This window comes from Cyprinus carpio, chromosome B24 (assembly GCF_018340385.1).
Source record: "Cyprinus carpio isolate SPL01 chromosome B24, ASM1834038v1, whole genome shotgun sequence".
In the NCBI taxonomy this organism is placed as follows: domain Eukaryota; kingdom Metazoa; phylum Chordata; class Actinopteri; order Cypriniformes; family Cyprinidae; genus Cyprinus; species Cyprinus carpio.
The window spans coordinates 22,166,459-22,187,214 of record NC_056620.1 but is presented as its reverse complement, the minus strand read 5'-3'; the positions used below and the strand labels follow the sequence as shown (position 1 = coordinate 22,187,214).

The window sequence follows — 20,756 nt, the reverse complement described above, 5'->3', positions numbered from 1 at the left end:
CTTCATGCCCATCTTATCCAGAACGCTGACCGTTATAGCCGACACGAAGCCAAGAACACACAGAAACGTGCCTGTGCACATGAAACAGATGCATAGGGCTCTAGAACATCCCCAGAACATCAGATCAAGAGTCTAATCGAGTGCATGCTGTTTCTCACCTCCCCACAGCGTCCACTGCATTCCGTACTGAGACTCGAATCTCTGCGTCAGGAAGAAGTTCAGAACCGAGCCCAAGCGGGAGAAGGCCAGGGTCAGTCCAAACGCCAGAGCCAGCTCCTTCCCGCGGAACCAGAACGCTGTGATACGGTTTTGGACAACTGAGAAATGAAGAGAGACACATGATGAGAATCAGTGTAACTTAAGGCTTTTTTGTAATGTTTTTGGTAATGAAAATCCTTGTTTATTGTTTAAGTGTGTAAAGTATCTGAGAAACATAAGCACATTTGTGACCCTGGAACACAAAACCAGTCATGAGGGTAAATTTTTCAAATTGAGATTTATACATCATCTAAAACCTGAATAAATAATCTTTCCATTGATGTATGGTTTGCTAGGATAGAACAATATTTGTCTGAGATACAACTATTTGAAAATCTGGAATCTGAGGGTGCAAAAAAAATCTAAATATTGAGAAAATCATCTTTAAAGTTGTTCAAATGAATTCTTAGCAATGCATATTACTAATCAAAAATTACGTTTTGATATATTTACGGCAGGAAATCTACAAAATATCTTCATGGAACATGATCTTTACTTAATATCCTAATGATTTTTGGCATAAAAGAAAAATCAATAATTTTAACCCATACAATGTATTGTTGGCTATTGCTACAAATATACCCCAGAGACTTAAGACTGCTTTTGTGCTCCAGGCTTACATTAGTATGTTGTTGGATCCTTTTAGGACTTTGAAGGGTTTTCTCTCATAATGCAGATCGATAGCCAACCAGTGGAAATGGATGTTAAAATGTTTTCCTTCTGTGATATGACATATTTCTGATTTTCAATGTGACATGGTCTTCTGAAAACCACAACAAATTCCTTGTGTGTTTGTGCGAATATAGATCATCTGCCTTTTCTCAAACGTCTAATCATTTTTAAATGTAATGTGCAGTAACATGGTCCATCTGACCGCCTATATTTATTTTAATTTGAAGTTTGGAAACTCTTAACGACTTGCTGACAGAGTAGAGAACAATAAAACACAAACAATACCTAATCAATATAAATTCACATTTAATTTACTTTATTTTTATTGTTTTTATACTTAATCCCTTTATCCTTTTATATATATATGACCCTGAACAACAAATCAGTCTTAAGTGTCAATGATATGACAATGGGATGCAACTATTTGAAAATCTGGAATCTGAGGGTGCAAAAATATCTAAATATTGAGAAAATCACCTTTAAAGTTGTCTAAATGAAGTTCTTAGCAATGCATATTACTAATCAAAAATTAAGTGTTGATATATTTACTGTAGGAAATTTACAAAATATCTTCATGGAACATGATCTTTATTTAATATCCTAATGATTTTTGGCATAAAAGAAAAATGGATATTTTTGACCCATACAGTGTATTTTTGGCTATTGCTTCAAATATACCCCAGAGACTTAAGACTGCTTTTGTGCTCCAGGGTCACACACACACACACACATATACACATATACGTGTGTGTGTGTGTGTGTGTGTGTGTATGCATGCATATATGGACCCAGTGCTACTGAAAACCTCAACAAATTCCAGCGCACACTTGGTGAATAAAACAAACCTGAACTAACCTAACCTCTAAATTTAGAACTAAAGATCTGGCGTTTCTAGAGTTAAATCTGCTTAATGTCAGTGTTGTTACAGGTGTATATCTGATGTCATACTGGTCAGGGATCCGTTTCCAGAACCAAACAGAAGTCGTCCGGTCAGCATGAGGGGCAACAGGTATGTCGTGCCCTTAAAATGAGACCCCAGTGCAAAGATAGCTGATCCCAACACAGTCAGGAAGGAGAACAGGAAAACACCAACTACAGGAGAGGAAGTACAAACTCTTACATCGAACTTCACATAAACACATACTGACGAAAATTCAGATGGATTTCAAAACAGCTTGTTAAAGATAAGGAACGTTTTATCCGGCTTACAGCGGTTTCCCAACTTATCAATGAGGAATCCCGCCATGATGACCACCACAGCATTCCTGGGAAAACAAGACATGACGAGGCTCATTTAAAAGCTGAAAAGCAGGGTGAAGCTTTAGAGGGTGACAGACGGTAATTTAATTCTCACGTCCAGGCGTAGATGGCATAAAGCAGGTTGTACTCCTGTGGCGTCATTCCCAAACCTTCCACACACGCTCCCGTGCCGTTAGCAGTGCTGTTACTCACTGTCCCGTTCAGACATGTCAAATTCTGTTAGAGAAAACAGAGAAAATGTATTGCTTCCTAAACCAGAGAGCTTTATGTGTAATATGTGCTACTCTCGTCTCATGTTGTAGCAAACATTAATGCATTATATAATTTGTTAGCAATGCTTTTTCACATACAATTATCTGATTTCAGACTATCTGTGGTCTTACAGACTATATGCATTTATCTATCCTGCTCCCATGCTGTTATTGTGATTTCTTGGCCGTGTTTCTGGTCACCAAATAAGATTTCACTTTAGTGTAAATGTGGGTCAGAGGTCAGTAGGCTCCTGCTCACCCCCTGAAACTGCTCCTGCAGGACACTGGGGATGTCAAAGCAGAAATAAGAGCCGAAAGTCAGCATACAGTTAAAAAACAGGACCACAAACCGGTAATAGGCTGTAAAAACACACATATTCACACACAGAGGAAAAGAGGGAAGAGTTAGTTAGCCATCATGTGTAAGGATACATCAAAACAAGACACACTATTTAAAGTTTTTGATTAATTAAACTAATAAGTTTAACATTTAATCCATCTCATCTGCCTCTGTTTACAAACTAGGTTTATTTTAAAAGGCTCGGAAATCTCACAAACATCCTGAAACCAGAGAAATGCTAAATGTACCTTGTTCTGCCGCTTTGGCCATCTCGACCTCGGAGAAATCGCCGCAGTCCTCCCAAACAACGACAAAGCAGACTCAATTCTTTTTGTTTACGTGACCCACAAAGGTGGAGAGCTTCAGAATGTGCCGCGGATATCTGATGATATATAAATCATGATAGTAGCGCTAAACTGTGGGAACAGTCGATCCGGATTTTCTGATAGTCTGATAGTCTTCCGCATTCCGCGTTACGTCACCGCCTGGGCGTCATGTGACTGGCCGCGTGACGTTGTTTTTCGCAGCGCTGACACAGCATTCAGTGTTGATTGGGTAATCAAGAAACAGCCGAGACCCCAGATAAATAAGAGATTAGATAATTTAATCATGTATGTTTATTCATGTTTTAAAACAAATCAGTGCTGCCTCATGATATGTAGAGAAATAATATGTATTTATATAGGATATTTCATAATCTGTGGTAAATTAAAGCGCTTTAAACAGGCATAAAAGACACAAACCCCGGTTTAAACCTAGTCCTAGATTAAAATGTAAATCTGAGGTGTCTCAACTGAAAGAAACTTGCACTGATTCATCTTAAAATACATCAATGTCTTTTTTTGTCACAAGATGGACACCAGTAATGTTTTTTTTCTTTCTTTATATATATATATATATATATATATATATATATATATATATATATATATATATATATATATATATAAAACAACATGATTTCACAGAAAAATCTAATCGAAATGAAACAAAAACTGATTTCTACAAACTTTTAATCATTTTTGAAACGCAATCCGTACTACTGTTGTCCCTCTCAGAGCCCCGTATTTATTTACATTCGCAACCGGTTGGAAACTAACAATATACTGACAGTGTAGGAAACAATAAAACGCGTTAAACGATATCTGAATCTCAGTTTACCTATAATGACTCGATTATATTACAGCATATAGTATATTTAAAATATGTTATAGTTTATATATGTAGTTATAATAAATGACCCGCAGGTGATTTAAAGGGATGTCAGCCGTGCAGAGAGCGAACACGTGGGAGATATCAGACTCAGAGGAAGAGCGTGATGAAAATAAACCATCATCGTGTGTAACACTCGATCAGGACACATGCGCGAATGAATCAAACACTACAGCCGCATCCGGGAGCGCTTCCGGTCGGCCAGGAGACCGCAGCATCAGCGCGGCTGGAGAGAAGAAGAAGAGGAGGAGGACACGAGAGGAGGTGCAGGAGGAGCAGGAGAGCAGAAGAGCTGCCACAGAGAAACGGAGACAGGAGAAGAACCAGCTGAAAGAGGAGAAACTACAGGAGCAGCAGAGGAGGAGAGAGGCGGCGCTGAGAGTGAGTCTGTTAAAACCTGAGAACTTCATCAAGAGTCTGACGCTTCAGATTCACGCAGGTCAGAAACTACTGCTTCTGCTCCCTCTCCACTCATTTCAACACTCATGTGCCAAAGTAACATTTCTAATTCACAAGTACCCCCCCCCCCATTTTATATTCATTTAGTTATTTTATTTTAGTGCTATCAAACGATTAATCGCGATTAATCGCATCCAAAATAATTGTTTTGTTTACATAATATATGTATGTAATTTGTATATTTATTATGTATTTAGAAATGCACATACATGCACGTATATATTTAAGAAAATATGTTGTTTATATATTAAATAGGGCTGTCAAATGATTAATCGCATCCAAAATAAAAGTTTTGTTTACATAATATATGTGTGTTCTGTGTATATTTATTATGTATATATAAATACACACACATGCATGTATATTTTAGAAAAATATGCTATATTTGTATATTAAATATATTTACATATAATATAAATTATATAAATATACACGTGTAAATACTTTCAAAATGCATACTGAATGTGTGTGTATTTATATATACATAATAAACATACACAGTACACACATATATTACATAAACAAAAACTTTTATTTTGGATGCGATTAATCACGATTAATCGTTTGACAGCACTAAATTAAATATATATATTATAAATTATACAAATATAAATATATGCACATGTAAATACATGTAAATATTTGTAAAATATATACTGTATGTGTGTGTGTTTATACATGCGTAATAAATATACACAGTACACACACATACATGTATATTATGTAAACAAAAACTTTTCGTTTGGATGCAATTAATCGCGATTAATTGTTTGACAGCACTATTTTATTTCAGTTTTATTCAATTGAACAGAAATTATTTGAATAGTTTTAGTTAAAAACAACAACACTCTCCTGCATCCTTTTCAGCAGCTGAACTACTTTCCATCAGAAACCAGCCACTGATCTGATCACCAGATTTACTAGTTGCCTGTACAACTTATAACACCTTTAATGAGTTCTTGAAATTTGATTATATTTCTGATTAGATATTGATATTAGTGTGTTCTCTCTTCTTAATTAAACTTAATGTAATCTCTCTTCTCTCCAGCGCTGCTGCGGGACGCAGGCTGTGATGTGTTACTCGGGACTCTAGATGGGTTGCAGTGGAGGAAGCATATAGAGAATCAAGGTCTTCCTAACAGCATCAGCTGGACACGACAAGCCCTTCAGGTCACTAGTAACTCACACTGCTGCTTCTAACTTTACCTCGAGGCCAAAAGCTGTATTATTATTATTGTGGTAACATCAGCAGAAGTTTACGTGCTCATGAATGTCTCAGAAAGTGTTTGTTCTGTATGTGCAGACTGAAGATGAAGCTAAAAATGGAGTTATTGAAGAAGATCAGGTCCTGATGGTGATCTCCCATAATGAGTTTGAGGACATGGTGACGTCACATAAAACTGAGACCAATCAGTCGGTCAGTCATTAAACATATGAAGATATTATAGTATTTATAATATAGTGTAATATTATTAATATTAACATATACATTATTATATTTTAATTATAAATAAATACTATACTAATATTAATAGTATTGTTGTTTTTTTATTATATGTATAATTGTAATATATTACGGTCATAATAATTATAAATTAAATTGTTAAAATTATTGTTGTAATGTATAATACACACATAAATTGTGATAGTTTAAAGTTTTATTACAATTAATATTAATTATAACATTTTGTATACATGTTAGTTACAATAATATTGTTGTTAAATTTATAATAATATTAATATATACAAATACTTGTGTATTTTTATTGTAATTTAATTTAAATAATTGATTATAATTGTCATTCTAGGCTCCCATTGGTGATGTGTATGAGGAGGCGGAGTCTCTGTTGCAGCATCTCTATAAATACTTGAACAAAACTTCGAGGAAATTTGTCACAATTCTAGTGATCAGTCATCAGCAACGGTACACACATCTTCTCTCAAATCAGCTTATTATTAATGTTACATGATAATGAGGCTATTGAATGGACTGCTGTAAGTGCGTATGTGTGTACAGATCAGGATCTGGGGATGAAGATAATTTTGACTTTCACCTCAATCAGCATCATCTGGACACAGAAGGGGTCAGATAAATCCATCCTCACACTTGTCATTGTTCAGTAATGTAAGCTTCCAGTAAAATCATGTCTTGTTTCTGTGATGGGCAGCTGCTGGTTCACCTCCAGCTCTACTGGAATGTGTCGGTGAACTTCCTGTTCGGCTGGCAGGAAGTGACTGATCATGTGGTTGCAGTTACCAAAGCTTTATCCAAGAGACCTTACAAGTGAGATTTTTAATCATACAAAATGTTTAACGATTTCCCTAGCATGTTATCTCTTGGAAAAAAATTTAGGGTACAAATGATTTATGCTTCTTATTAATTGTTATTAGAGGAATAGTTCAGCCCAAAATGAAAACATGATGAAATGTCCTCACTCTCAGGCTTGTTTCTTCATCAGATTTGGAGAAATGTAGCATTGCATCAGTGTCTCAGCAATGGATGCTCTGCAGTGAATGGGTGCCGTCAGAACGAGAGTCCAAACAGCTGATAAAAACATCACAATCATCCACAGCACTCCAGTCCATCAGTTAATGACTTGTGAATCCAAAAGCTGTGTGTTTGTAAAAAACAAATCCATCAAGATATTTTAATGTTAATCCATTGCTTCCGGCTTCCGTCTTGATGGATTTGTTTCTTACAAACATGCAGCTTTTGTCTTCTCAGGATGTTAACTGATGGACTGGAGTGCTGTGGATTATTGTGATGTTTTTATCAGCTGTTTGGACTCTCATTCTGACGGCACCCATTCACTGCAGAGCATCCATTGCTGAGTAAGTTACGTAATGCTAAATTTCTCCAAATCTGTTCTGATGAAGAAACACAATTTTTAGCAAAATTTTTGGGTGAACTATTCCTTTAAGAAGAATCAAACCGCTGTATAGTGTTATTAACTGCGATTAGCTTCTCGTTATGCAGAAGACACTGTTCTTTTGCAACGATAGCTCCGGGTGTTTTGTTCTCAGGGCGTTGTGTGGTGACCCTGATCTGGGGTTCTGCATGGATGGCTCGTGGTCAGCAGGTGTGCGAGTGGACAGAGACGGCCGCGGTCTCGATCAGGTGTGGACACGTCAGATCCAGCAGCTGAACCGTGTCAGTCCAGCTCTGGCCAAAGCCGTGACGAGCGTCTACCCCTCTCCTTCCCTCCTGCTGCAGGTGACGTGTGTTCAGACTCTCACTGAACGCCTCTCTTTATATGCTCTCACTCTCGTCTGCTCCAACAGGTCTATGAGGAGCTGCCGTCTGAGGAGGAGCGACGCAGACTATTGGCTGATCTCACAGTGGTGGGCGGAGCCAAAGAGAGGCGTGTTGGTCTTGAGCTCGCTGGCCGTATATATCGCCTTCTCACTTCCCAGAATCCTCATCTCCTGCTGGATTAAGGCCAGATTTGTGGGAGTAAAAAACAAATTTCGCACTTTAGTTTAGATTAGTGTAGAAGACTAATCTTCTTCTATAAGTTTGTGCCTCAAATTATTGCATTCATGAACTTATTAAACACTAATTAAACATTTTATAATCTTTGTATGGATTATTTAAAACTGATGATGTCAGTTTAAGACTGAAAAAGTGAATTTATGATTTGAAATGAAAAATATAAGTCTATCAATTGGTGTTGGTGAATATTAAGTTTGGATTATCATGATTTTAAATAGAAGATGAATTTCAATGATTGCCACTGATTCATTGATAAGATGATGCTTTTATTCAAAGTTGCATTGCATTTTATCAGTATATATGATTTCTGAAAATTGAACAGGGTTCTTATCATTAACTAAAACTATATATATATATATATATATATATATATATATATATATATATATATATATATATATATATATATATATATATAGTTTTTATTACTTGAAATAACATGAAATATAAATAAAGTTTTAAAATGATTTTATATTATTGTAATTAAGTATTATTTCAGCTAGATGCCAAGGCAACAATTTCTCATTTTCATTTAAAGTACTAAAATATCTAAAAATGTACTGATTTATTTAAAACTAAAAACATAATAAAAACCATACAGATGGATGAAACACAAATTAAAAAGAGCAAATTATATACTTAAAAAAAAAACAAAAAAAACATGCAATTATGATTTTTTGTTGTTGTTGTTTATTTGTTTTTTTTACTTCAAAACAATGTAATCCGTAAGAAAACATGCAAAAGAGTACAAAACCATTCATTCATATATAGCGAGTATGTAATAAATCATAATCAAATATTAATAAGTACAGAAGGGGGTTAAACTAATGAATAAAAGTTAAGTGAATAAACACACCGTCCTCCCTGAAAATACACAATCTACAGTGTTTATCAAATCAGGTATGTATTTAGTTGTCATAGCAGAGCTATAGCTCTCTGATACTGAATTAGGATTAATAATGTAACACTGTAATTAACAGTTTGATTGACAGGCTCAGATATGAATCTACTGCACTCAGCCTGTGCTGGTTGTTACAGATGTCTCTCGAAGTCTGAGTGAATGACTGATGACTACAGTATTTCAATAATACTGCTGCAGATTGTTTGGCATGTGTTGATCTACCTTAATACACAAGATAAACCTTCTCAAAAAAGGGTCACCTGACTAGAAACGTTGGCACTGGAAATGAACAAGTTCATGAGAAATTTCCATCTTTAACCCCATCCTGAACCCTGAATAATGAACAAACTAATTGGAAAAAGAAGCAGAAGTCCAGTGCATTTTGATAGTTTGCCGAGGGATGAGGACAAATGGTTTGAGCTGAACTGATGATGTGTTTATTTAAGCAATAGTTCACCTATTTGCACAATCTGGAGAACAATCTGAAATCTTTGAAAAATTTCTGATAAAAATTGTATTTTAAAAAATTGCTATTTTAAATAGCCTGCACAATTTGGCCAAAAATTATGTGATTATATTTTTGACTTGTAGTAATAGTAATAGGTAATTAATAAAATAATAATAATTAATAATAGTTGTTATTGTTTTTATTAGTGATAAAATTATATTTTTAACAAAAATGTTCAGTGTAAAATTGTATAATATAATTATTTTAGAGTATAACTGCCAAATTAGAATACTAATAATATATATGGTTTAATTTCTTAATTTTCCAGCATTATTTTGGCAGAAAAAAAGCAAGGATCCTTTGAAGCCCCATCTTTGCACACAACAGATTGTTTCTAAGTGCTTCTCTTTACCAGTTTTCTTTTGTTGACATATTTATCCCGTCACTCACATTTTAAACATAGACTTGTAAAGTGCATGATCCAAACTTACATTTCTATAATTCATGAACGAAAACTTTTTGTAACATGACATTTTCATGATAATGCAATGTCTGATTTTAAAAATGGATTTCAAAGGATGAATTTTGAGATTTTTACTTTTCAGTTGATATATAATTTCTGATGATTTCTAAAGTGTGATAGAGAAAAAGGCAACGAAAAATACTTTTTTTTGACAAAGGTCAGAACTCCTGTTATGATGTAGATTTTTAAGGGTGCACTCTTGTCATAAATTAAACTATTACTTTTCCTACATAATTTTTAACAAAAAACATTTGTAAAATATCTATTTAGGATTCTTAGACCTTTCCAACGATACATAGTTTGTCATGATTAGATTAGGATTTAATTGTAATATAGTGAAGTAAATTTAGGCGTCCCGTTTACGGGACGGTGACAGTTAACAGGTTAATTAAATAGCAGTCTTTGCGATTGTATAATCGCACAAAATCACAGTTTCTTACTTAAATGAGTTTGAAACAACGTGAGTGTAACTCTGCCATTAAATGTGACCTTTGACCTGTGTTTTACATGTAAACACTGTGTGTTTCACGTCCAGCGGCAGCGTTTCCTCTGGTACATCTCTAGCTCTGCAGAGAAGCCGTCCGAGCCACTCTCAGAGGCGGAGTCAGGCCAGAAGGAGGCGTGGCCTGGTGGAGTGTAGGAGGAGCATAGAATGCAAGAACCGGTGTGTTCCGGTTTACACACAGAACTGGCTTCACTTCCCTTACAGTCGTCACTGGAAACAGATACCGGCGGGCCACAGCAAGAACAGGAAGCAGATCTGTGCTGAAATTTAGGGTCAGGAATGGAATTGTGATCAGGGCTGGGGGCGGAGCCACAGTAGAGGTCAGAAGGTGAGGAGGGATCGAGGTAACAGGTAAGATCCATTATAGAGACGCCATCTTGATAATGCGCATCATCTGGACAGGAAGTAGAATCAAGAGGTTCATCTTTACCGTGGTAAGAACCAGGGTTATCAGAGAAGGAGCTAAAAATAAAGACGCGTTCGTTGTCAGAGGGATTGTGGGAAGGAAACGGGCTTGTGTATTCGTCAACATCTCCATCTTCTGTTTGTGTGGCCTTGTCTTCCCTGTTGTGTGCGCAGGCGTCTGCGCAGCCGAGGGTCAGCACCCATCCCAGCTGCTGAGACAGCAGCAGACGCAGACCCGGCGGCAGCGGCAGCACCCGCAGAGCGTCTGCGCAGTTGGGCAGCATTTTGCGCAGCTGTGTGCAGCACAGGTACTGTAATGTTGTGGGCGCAGAATGTGAACGGATCAGCTTCATGCTGCTCTTGGCCGCAGTCGAACACACCATCGGATACAGACGCTTATTCTGCAAGTGAGTAGCTGCTAAGCCTGACAGAGCCACAGACAGAGATGAAAAAGGAAGAATGAGAAAGATTGTAGCTGCTGTTTCGGTAGGAAATACACGGATACAGGACAGAAGAGAGTGTGTATGTCTTACCGATGCAGCGGCGGTTCTTAAAGAAGCTCAGGGTGCCGTGCCAGCTGTCCAGATGGACCCCGATTATGGACCCTTGACCGAACCGTGATGAAAAGTTCACCTTTGACCCCTTATGGTGTAGGTGACCTGAACCATGATAAATGTAGATGAAGAAGTTAAAAACACATAAATATATAAAAAAAACAGTCAGAACACTGTGGTGTTTCTTTATGAGTCTCCTCTGCCCATCAAGGCTGCCTTTATTTGATTAAAAATACAGTAAAAACACTAAAATTGTGAAATATTATTACAATTTACAAAAATTATTTTCAATTTGAATATCTTGTAAACTGTAATTTATTCCTCTGATCAAAGCTGAATTTTTAGCATCATTCCTCCAGTCTTCAGTGTCACATGACCTTCAGAAATCAGTCTAATATTCTGATTGCTGCTTCATATGTTTGTTGAAACTGTGATACATTTGATTTTTTAGGATTTCTCTGATGAACAGAAGGTTCAAAAGAACGGTATTATTTGAATTAGAATCTTTAGTAACATTATAAATGACTTTACTTTCACTTCTGATCAACTTAATGCATCCTTACTAAAGTTTTGATTTCTTTCGAAACTAAACAAAAAAATCTTACTGAATCCAAACTTTTGAATGGTAGTGTAATCTAAAATTACATACAAATGGATAAATTAAAATTTAAGTTAAGTCAGTTTTATTTAAGCTGGAATGATTCAGTTTAGTCATTTTTAATGATTAGATCTGGTAGAAACAGTCCCTTATGGTAATAAATGTGTTTTACTTGTGTGTGTGTTTTTTTTAAATGCACAGACATGTGCAGGTTATTTAACGTATGTAAATAAATAATACTGAATTAACTGTATAGAATGCAGGGGTCATGTGACCTCTGACCTCACCTGTGTAGGACAGACCCCAGCTGTCCCCATCCGTGCCCAACAGACTGCAGAAACTATGTTTGAACTGATCCAGGTTCACTTCTGATGTCCCGACACCAACCATCTGGACTCAGAAACACACAAAATACATATTTTAAATGTCTATCTATCTATCTTGATCTGATCTTGATATATCGTCAGTGTTGTGGTTTAGTGTCTTCGTTCATCCAGTCACCGTATCTCACCATATCTGTGCCGTAGACGGGAGATGTCATCTTGATTTCCCAGAAGTGCTGTCCGTCTCTGAGAGGCTTGGCTCCTCTGATGGCGGCGGTTCCACAGCTGTACTCCGAGTGGAAGCTCACCTTGCGTTCAGAGCAGCTCAGAGTCACCGAGGATGATTTGCTCTCCTCGTCCCAAACCCAATCACACCCTAACACAATGACAAACACAAGCAACCATGATCACAGCATCATTCATGGTTTTTTATTAAAGGCCATTTATTTCCTCTGTACTGTCACTGATTGTTTAGAAGTAGGTGGATTTATTTTTGTAATTCTTTTTTTTTTTTACATAGTAGGTGCATTTTTTTTTATTTTTTTTTGTCAGGGAATGTTTTTCTGATCGTATAAAACAGTTTTTTGTCTCTCAAATCAAACATTTCAAAAATGTTTATTTATTTATTTAATTGAAGTAAATTCTCGTTCTGAAAAAATATTTTTGGTTCATTCTGACTGTAATGCTTTAAACTAATATTATTAGATGTTTGTGTTTCTAATGTCTACTTGTAGTTATTTGGATATAAATATAATAGATTATTCTATTCTATGCAAGTTATAGTTTCGTAAGTGCTTTGTGATATAAATGGATTGATATGGATTTTGACTGTGCTGGGCCAATCTGTGTTTTAGCTTTTTATTTTCATTTACACTAACGTCATACAGTTTGCAGGGTCGGTAAGATTTATTTATTTATTAATTTTGAAAGAAGTCTCTTCTGCTCACCAAGGCTGTATTTATTTTATTAAAATACAGTGAAAACAGTTATTTTGTGAAATATTTTAACAATTTAAAATAACTGTTTTCTATTTGAATATCTTGTAAAATATAATTTATTCCTGTGATGCGCAGCTGAATTTTCAGCATCATTACTCCAGCCTTCAGTGTCACATGATCTTCAGAAATCATTCTAACATGCTGATTTGCTGCTCAAGAAACATTTCTTTTAGGATTCTTTAAAGAATAGAAAATTAGTTTTTGAAATAGAAATCTTTTGTGATATTGTAAATGTCTATACTGTACTTTTTGATCAGTTTAATGCATCCTTGCTGAATAAAATAAAATCTCATTGACCCCAAACTATCAGTATGATTCTGTTCTCTTGAGTGTTTAAATGCATGATTAAATGTGGTGAATCTGACCCTGTTCTTCCTCTCCGCAGGTGCAGCTGAGGGTGTAGGGGCTGATCTGGGCGTCTGAGCTGAGCTCTGTTTGAGCTGGACACTGGCAGAAGGACTCGCCCGTCACTGGCACCACCGGCGGCAGTTCCGCTGGCACACACACCGTCACCGGCTCGTACCCTGGAGAGCTGCCCTCCGACTGACCACACAAACAAAACCAGTCAGGAGCTCTCAGAAATGTCCAGGCCACATTTAAAAATCAAAAGAAATATTTAATAAATTAAATGTTTGGTTACACTTTATTTTAAGTTGTCATTGTCTCTACATTTAAGTACTTAGAAATATTATTAACTACATGTACTTATTATATGTGACCCTGGACCACAAAACCAGTCTTAAGTGTCAATTTTTCGAAATTGAGATTTATACATCATCTGAAGTGAAACAAACTTTCCATTGATGTATGGTTTATTAGGATAGGACAAAATATTTCCCAGATACAAAAATATTAAAAAATCTAAAATCAGAGTGAAACCAAAAAAAATCTAAATATTGAGAAAATCATCTTTAAAGTTGTTCAAATGAAGTTCTTAGCAATGCATATTACTAATCAAAAATTAATTTTGATATATTTACAGTAGGAAATTTACAAAATATCTTCATGGAACATGATCTTTACTTAATATCCTAATGATTTTTGGCATAAGAGAAAAATTGATCATTTTGACCCATACAATGTGTTGTTGGCTATTGCTACAAATATACCCCAGAGACTTAAGACTGCTTTTGTGCTCCAGGGTCACATATGTGGTTAGGGTTAGGATTAGGGTTTGGCTTAGGGTTACTTGCATGTAATTATGTATAATTCATTGTTATTATAATAGAAAGTACATGCAACATTTGTAACAAGGACACCTTAAAATAAAGTGTTACCAAATTTTGCATAAAGAAAATACAGCCTGTGTTATTAAGAAGTATTAAGAAGTTTGATTATCTTCATGTGTGAGGAGCTGATTTAAAGCAGCGCAGCACATGCTGTCACTGAAACCGTTCATTTGAGACTCTGATTGGCCGGATGCCCAGGTAATGTAAAACTAGTGCTAGTTAGCTCAAAATAACCTGACAGAAATAAGCAGAGCTTGTGAGGACAGGAGTCATGCTCACCTGTGATCCCACAGATCCCTCTTCTGGACCGAGGGGCGTGAGGGGCGTGGCTTCAGTCTCCGGGACATTCTCACTAACAACATACTTATTCCAAGACATTCCTGGAACACAAGAACAGAACGAGAGTTATTTCTTCCATCCATCCATCCGTCTGTCTATCTATCTATCTATCTATCTATCTATCTATCTATCTATCTATCTATCTGTCTGTCTGTCTGTCTATCTATCTTTTTATTCATCTGTCTATCCTTCTGTCTGTTTGTCCATCCATCCACCATCCATTCATCCATCCATCCATCCATCCATCATCCATCCATCCATCCATCCATCCATCCATCTATCTATCTATTCATCTATTTGTCTATCCATCTTTCTTTCTTTCTGACTGTCTGTCTCTTTATCCATCAACCAACCATACATACATGTCTGCTTATCCATCCATCCATCCATCCATCCATCCATCCATCCATCCATCCATCCATCCATCCATCCACCCATCCATCTATCTATCTATCTATCTATCTATCTATCTATCTATCTATCTATCTATCTATCTATTCATCTATTTGTCTATCCATCTATCTTTCTTTCTTTCTTTCTGACTGTCTGTCTCTTTATCCATCCATCTACTGTATTTATCTGTCTGTTTATCCATCCATCCATCCATCCATCCATCCATCCATCCATCCATCCATCTATCTATCTATCTATGTGTCTGTCTGTCTTTCTTTCTTTCTTTCTTTCTGTCTATCCATCTATTTGTACATCCATCCATCCATCCATCCATCCATCTATCTATCTATCTATCTTTGCTGATCTGTAATTTTCTCAGCATCACTTCCTGTAGCTGCTGACTCACAGATGTCAGGTTTTGCGGTGAACTTGTTTTGCACTGACAGACTGCCTCGGGTGACACTGTACCCTACTTCTGACTGCTCCATATGCCACGGCTGGCAATCCCAGACTCTAGTCTTACATGCTTCATGTGACCTGCTCGGATCGCTCTGATGTTTACACTGTGAGAGGTTTCAAAACAGCCCAGGAGGGTGAAGAAACTTTAAAAAGCATCACCAGAACAGGCTGGTGAAGCAGAAAATGCTCTTTATAACTCTCACTGCACACACATACACAGAAACTGGCTTTCCTCAAGAAAGTGTTTTTCATATAAATCTGATTTCTTAATGTTTATAGGTTATGACTGCATTTCAAACGTTTCTTCCTTGATATAAGTGTATAATTGGATTAAAAGACTTAATTGATTCTGTCCTAATGTGTACGCAACACAGCCAGGTGTTCACTAATTGATGGATAACGTGTATCCAAAACAAGAATCCTGCCCTGGATACCTCCACCACCCCGGAGCTCACCAACTGGCCCATCTTTACCTATATGTGCTTCTGGAAAATGCAATGGTGCAATAAGTTTGCATTACGCTGGCATGAGCACATTTCTCATGCAAACAGCACATTCACAACAAACAAGATTGCATAAAAGTAATGTGATAGGACTAACACAACATAAAGACTTCAGCTCGAAATATAGTTTTTTGAAGTACAAATACTTCAAGTAATCATTTAATATAAGCTAATTAAGCAGAATGCATACTAATTATACAATAGTTGGTCAAATGCATAAAATATACACCATGTCACATGCTTGACAATTCATGTCATCTGTGCTGAATTGTTACTGCTATTATTCATATCAATAATTACATAGTGAATAGTACAGATAGTAAAGCTGCATTCATTTAAATGTGAATCACATTTAAAAACACTGAAAACAAACCTTAAACCTCTGATATGAATAAAAATAATATTATATTACTTATATTACTAATACATACTTCTACTGAATATTGTCATAATATAATAATAATAATCAAATATGATTATAACATCTCAACTGTTATTATTATTATTAATATTACTAATTACATTCATTTAGAGCTTTTCTTGACACATTTGGAGGGGTTAAAATCTCTACAACCAACACCATTAAATTAGAGGTATTATAATAGATCACTATTATTACTATAATGATAGGATTATTATATGAATAAATTAAGAACAGGAAAACGTGTTTACATACTTAAGACTGCTATCTGCTGTAAAACTGCTCAATTCACAAAAAGCACTTTTAGAAATCACTACACTGCCAACACAACTCTTTCTAATGACATAATATATTAATACATTACATTTACATTTAATACATTAATATATGAACTCACATACCTTATCACGCTTTCGTAGAGTTTATTCGCTGTGCTTTAAACACGTGTTTCCATCAGGAGCTGCTGTAAGTGATATAGCTGGTGCGTGTTAGTTTGGTGACCTACATCCACACACAACACAACACCGGCGGCCAGTCATACTACGGAAAAGGCGTAGCTCATGAATATTAATTAGGTCATAGCGTCGTTGCTTGGTAACCTTCCTGGAGCGTCCAGAGGCTTTGCGAGCGTCTAGTGAATGTACCTAATTAATATTCATGAACTGAAGTTTCATTGGCTAGCGCCCACTTCCCTCGTTTCCTTTCAGCCAATCGGTTAGCCATATTGCGCAAACGTCTTGTTACCTAGTTAATATTCATTATATGACGCCTTCTCCACAGCAGTGCTCGTAATGTAGCAGACGGAGCAGGTCGATCTGTCTATCATCCTCATTAAAGGCCGCTTTAAGGATCAGCTCGCGCTTGCTTTCCGTCAACTTCAACTTAAACGACAAATTATCTGACCTACAGACTGAACACAACTGAATCTCTTCACAACTGTCCATTTACGTTATCATAGATGCAACGGAATCTAAATAAACATAAATGCAATAATACAGCCATTCTGAAATGAATGTAATATAGAAGGTGAAATACCATTGTGTTCTATTCTATTATGATTTGCTCTATTCCATTTGATTCTTTTCTGTTCTGTTCAATTATATTGATTTTTATTTGCTTTCGTTCTTCTCCATTCCGTTGTATTGTGCTCTATTCAATTCTATGCAGATCTACTCTATTGTGCCACATTTCTTCTGTTATATTATTCTCTATTAAATTCTATGCAGATCTACTCTATTGTGCTTTTTAATATTCTGCTCAATTCTGTTATATTGTGCTCTATTATTTTATTCTGCTGTATTCTACTCTATTGTGCTTTTTAATATTCTGCTCAATTCTGTTATATTGTGCTCTATTATTTTATTCTGCTGTATTCTATTATACTTGTTTTACTTGATTCTATTCTGCTCTACTCTTCTGCTTTTATTCTATTCTATTGCACTGTTATATTATATTCTGCTCTCTTCAATTCTTTGCAGATCTATTCTATTACACTGCTCATTTCTATTGTGTTCTTTTATATTATGCTTTATTCTATTACACTGTGCTCTATGAAATTATGATCTATTGATCCATATATTCGTCTTTTTTCTATTATATTCTACTCTGTTCTTTTATATTCTGTTTTACTTGATTATATTCTACTTTATTTTATTCTGATTAATTCTATTTTATTGTGTTATGCTCTATTACAGTATGTTCTGCTCTATTTCATCTATGCTGCTCCACTTTATTCTATTGTGCTCTATTCTCTAATATATTTGATTCTATTATATTGTAGTCTATTCTATTATATTCTGGTCTACACTTCTATTCTGCACTGTGTTTTTATGAGTGCAGTAACATTTTCTCTAAAGGTGGAGGTGGAAATGTGCTGATCGACCCACACTTTTCACTTGTGTTGTTCCACCATTCACCACATGATGGTGCACAGCATCTCATCTCGTGTTTTATTTTGGCGAGTTTTGAATACAGGATAGATGAGTGTGGTCCAGAAGTCTGACGTAACACTGAAGATCAACCCGAAAAGGGGAAATTAAAACAACCATATCATGTAAAATTAATAAGAAATACTAAAGGTTCTTCTCTGTTTTGAAGTAAATTTCAATGAAAAATAAATGTGGAACATCTCAAAACATGATAATGTTCATCTAACCAACCAAATATTAAGACATACTTGAATACTTGAATTCGAATGTTTAATTAATAGTGCTGTCAAACGATTAATCGCGATTAATCGCATCCAAAATAAAGGTTTTAGTTTACATGTGTGTGTTCTGTGTATATTTATTATGTATATATAAATACAAGCAAATGCATGTATATATTAAATATATTTATATATAATATAAAATATAAGAATATACATATATAAATGTATATACATCTAAATATTTTCAAAATATATTCTGTATGTGTGTGTATTTATATGTACACTAATATATTAAAAGACAAACTCTTCAAATAATTTTCTCATTTTAATCACTTTCTTCAGTAGAGAATTTTAATCTTAATATTGCTCTGCGTTATAACGATTTCACGAACTAATTAATAATACGGAAAAATGAACTACTGAAACCTCAAATTTTCATACTCGGGGTACCTTATAAACGTGTTAAGAAGTTTTAAACAAATATTTTATCTTGAGTATATTTCATTACGAAATTGTTTTGATGATGTCATCGCCTAGGAATGTTGCTGCGCGCGTCGACACAAACAGGAAGAGGTCATGCGGAAAGCCCTTATATGGACATGATGTGGGCGTGTTCCATGTAAATTACTAACAAAGTCCCCTTAATATTAACATTAGAACAGCGGTTCTCAACAACCAGGACACCCTCAGAAAACTTCGAACTTGATTTATTAAAGTGAATAAAATTATCTTAAGTGAATTTAAAGTGCATGCTGAAAACGCAAAAATGAAGATGTAATTTTTTTTTTTACCTCCTTTCCGCTCAATTACTATTGTTTTATAGAAAAAACATACAGGAATCAGAATACCTGAAACCGTTTTTGCAAGTTTTATGAAGTTAAAATGAAGACTTGTTAAATACATTTGTAAGACCAGTTATAGAAAATTTTAGGACTAAATTGAAGGGAACACAACATGTATCTAAATGTAAACGTCCAAAGAAAAACACAGTGAGCTGTATTCACAGCACTTGAAAGTTTGAAAATACAACTTCCGACTGATCAAAATTACTTTTTAATTAATTTTATGAACCTACAATAAATATAAATGCATAACAATAAAAGCATTACTACAATATGGAAATAACTTTTGACTTTTCTGAGAAAAAAGGGACAAATATCTTCCAATTAAGACCTTTTAAGGCCTTAACTTGTACAAGGACAAATTAAAACTTTTTAAAGAAGGACAGAAACCCTGCAAAATAAATCGATCTAAATGAAATTCATTTTACTCACAGGTTCTGGTAATAAAATGTTTGAAAACTAGTTTTGTGATAATTACTTGAGGAAATATCTAAAAGGTTAAAAACCACTGCACTGGAATGAGGTTAACAACTCAGTGTGGTGCAATAACCAGATTTGTGTGTGTGTGTGTAAATGATGTTTATCTAACAGACTGAGAAAATTAAAATAATTAACTCTAAAAACAACCTAAAAAAAGGAAAGCTTTAAGGACGTTGCTGTAACTTAGCTGTAAATCTATCAGTGCTGTTGGTGAATTATTATCAAGGTTGAGACTGAAGGCAGACACACACAGCTGAACACACACACACACACACCGTCAGATGATGAATAAACACAGGGAACACAGGCATGTGGAAATTACACTTGTGAGACCCATCGAGGGGCACACGCACACCTTTAATACAACCAAACATCAGATATACACAGGAAACAACCAGAAATACACACATCGAGCTGAAATACTCCCAGACAACTGCACCCCGGCCAGTGCAGCTCTATTCTCATATATATAGAGATCTGTATTTATATATATATATATTTATGTTTATATAAATATCAATTCAAAGTATCTGAGGAGCTTCAAGTACATTTTCATGAACAATATTCTTAATAAATAAAACCAGTGGAAAACAAAAAAGGACGTTAACAAAAACTACTCCATTCCACGTACAGATTTGTCAGTGCGTTTTTCCACTTCACAAACACTTCTTTGACACCAATGTGGAAATGTATAAAACTCCCAAATCACGTGACGGGAAGAGACAGGAACCGGAGGCG

The 20,756-nt window shown here is 35.4% G+C and overlaps 3 protein-coding genes across 4 annotated transcripts in view; 1 reads left to right on the top strand and 2 right to left on the bottom strand.

Moving 5' to 3' along the window:
• mfsd1l (major facilitator superfamily domain containing 1-like) overlaps positions 1 to 3,247 on the bottom strand; it is a 13,012-nt gene extending 9,765 nt beyond the window's left edge. Inside the window, 7 exon segments of the mRNA XM_042752302.1 lie at positions 1 to 71; positions 159 to 317; positions 1,879 to 2,022; positions 2,140 to 2,195; positions 2,285 to 2,406; positions 2,701 to 2,801; positions 3,030 to 3,247. The exon segment at positions 1 to 71 is cut by the window's left edge and continues 45 nt beyond it. Of these exon segments, the coding sequence (XP_042608236.1) occupies positions 1 to 71; positions 159 to 317; positions 1,879 to 2,022; positions 2,140 to 2,195; positions 2,285 to 2,406; positions 2,701 to 2,801; positions 3,030 to 3,051 (675 nt within the window). The 5' untranslated portion in view covers positions 3,052 to 3,247.
• A 603-nt stretch (positions 3,248 to 3,850) lies between these two features.
• LOC109050018 (probable crossover junction endonuclease EME2) lies at positions 3,851 to 8,021 on the top strand. The gene is made up of 8 exons (XM_019067686.2): positions 3,851 to 4,432; positions 5,501 to 5,622; positions 5,756 to 5,869; positions 6,261 to 6,376; positions 6,470 to 6,536; positions 6,621 to 6,736; positions 7,477 to 7,666; positions 7,735 to 8,021. The coding sequence occupies exons 1-8, from the start codon at positions 4,042 to 4,044 to the stop codon at positions 7,888 to 7,890; spliced, it is 1,272 nt and encodes a 423-aa protein (XP_018923231.2). The 5' UTR covers positions 3,851 to 4,041; the 3' UTR covers positions 7,891 to 8,021.
• A 2,067-nt stretch (positions 8,022 to 10,088) lies between these two features.
• LOC109050017 (SPRY domain-containing SOCS box protein 3-like) lies at positions 10,089 to 18,629 on the bottom strand. 2 transcript variants are annotated; one of them, XM_019067685.2, is made up of 7 exons: positions 16,946 to 18,629; positions 14,709 to 14,809; positions 13,566 to 13,743; positions 12,391 to 12,578; positions 12,167 to 12,269; positions 11,261 to 11,386; positions 10,089 to 11,151 (listed from the first exon to the last, which is right to left on the bottom strand). In XM_019067685.2, exons 2-7 carry the CDS (start codon positions 14,805 to 14,807, stop codon positions 10,343 to 10,345), a joined length of 1,503 nt encoding a protein of 500 aa, XP_018923230.1. In that variant the 5' UTR covers positions 14,808 to 14,809; positions 16,946 to 18,629; the 3' UTR covers positions 10,089 to 10,342. The 2 variants fall into 2 exon arrangements, with proteins under 2 accessions (XP_018923230.1, XP_042608235.1); XM_042752301.1 differs by lacking the exon at positions 16,946 to 18,629 and having other exon boundaries at positions 14,709 to 14,847.
• Between the last annotated feature and the right edge of the window lie 2,127 nt (positions 18,630 to 20,756).

Excerpts from the sequence above, each read along its gene's own strand:
- LOC109050018 (XM_019067686.2), top strand. The coding sequence starts at position 4,042 with ATGTCAGCCGTGCAGAGAGCGAACACGTGGGAGATATCAGACTCAGAG. Across the intron at positions 4,433-5,500 it reads GACGCTTCAGATTCACGCAG|CGCTGCTGCGGGACGCAGGC; the intron begins GTCAGAAACTAC and ends TCTTCTCTCCAG. Across the intron at positions 6,537-6,620 it reads ATCATCTGGACACAGAAGGG|CTGCTGGTTCACCTCCAGCT; the intron begins GTCAGATAAATC and ends TGTGATGGGCAG.
- LOC109050017 (XM_019067685.2), bottom strand. The coding sequence starts at position 14,807 with ATGTCTTGGAATAAGTATGTTGTTAGTGAGAATGTCCCGGAGACTGAA. Across the intron at positions 12,270-12,390 it reads CCGTCTACGGCACAGATATG|ATGGTTGGTGTCGGGACATC; the intron begins GTGAGATACGGT and ends TTCTGAGTCCAG. Across the intron at positions 11,152-11,260 it reads TAAGAACCGCCGCTGCATCG|GCTTAGCAGCTACTCACTTG; the intron begins GTAAGACATACA and ends TGGCTCTGTCAG.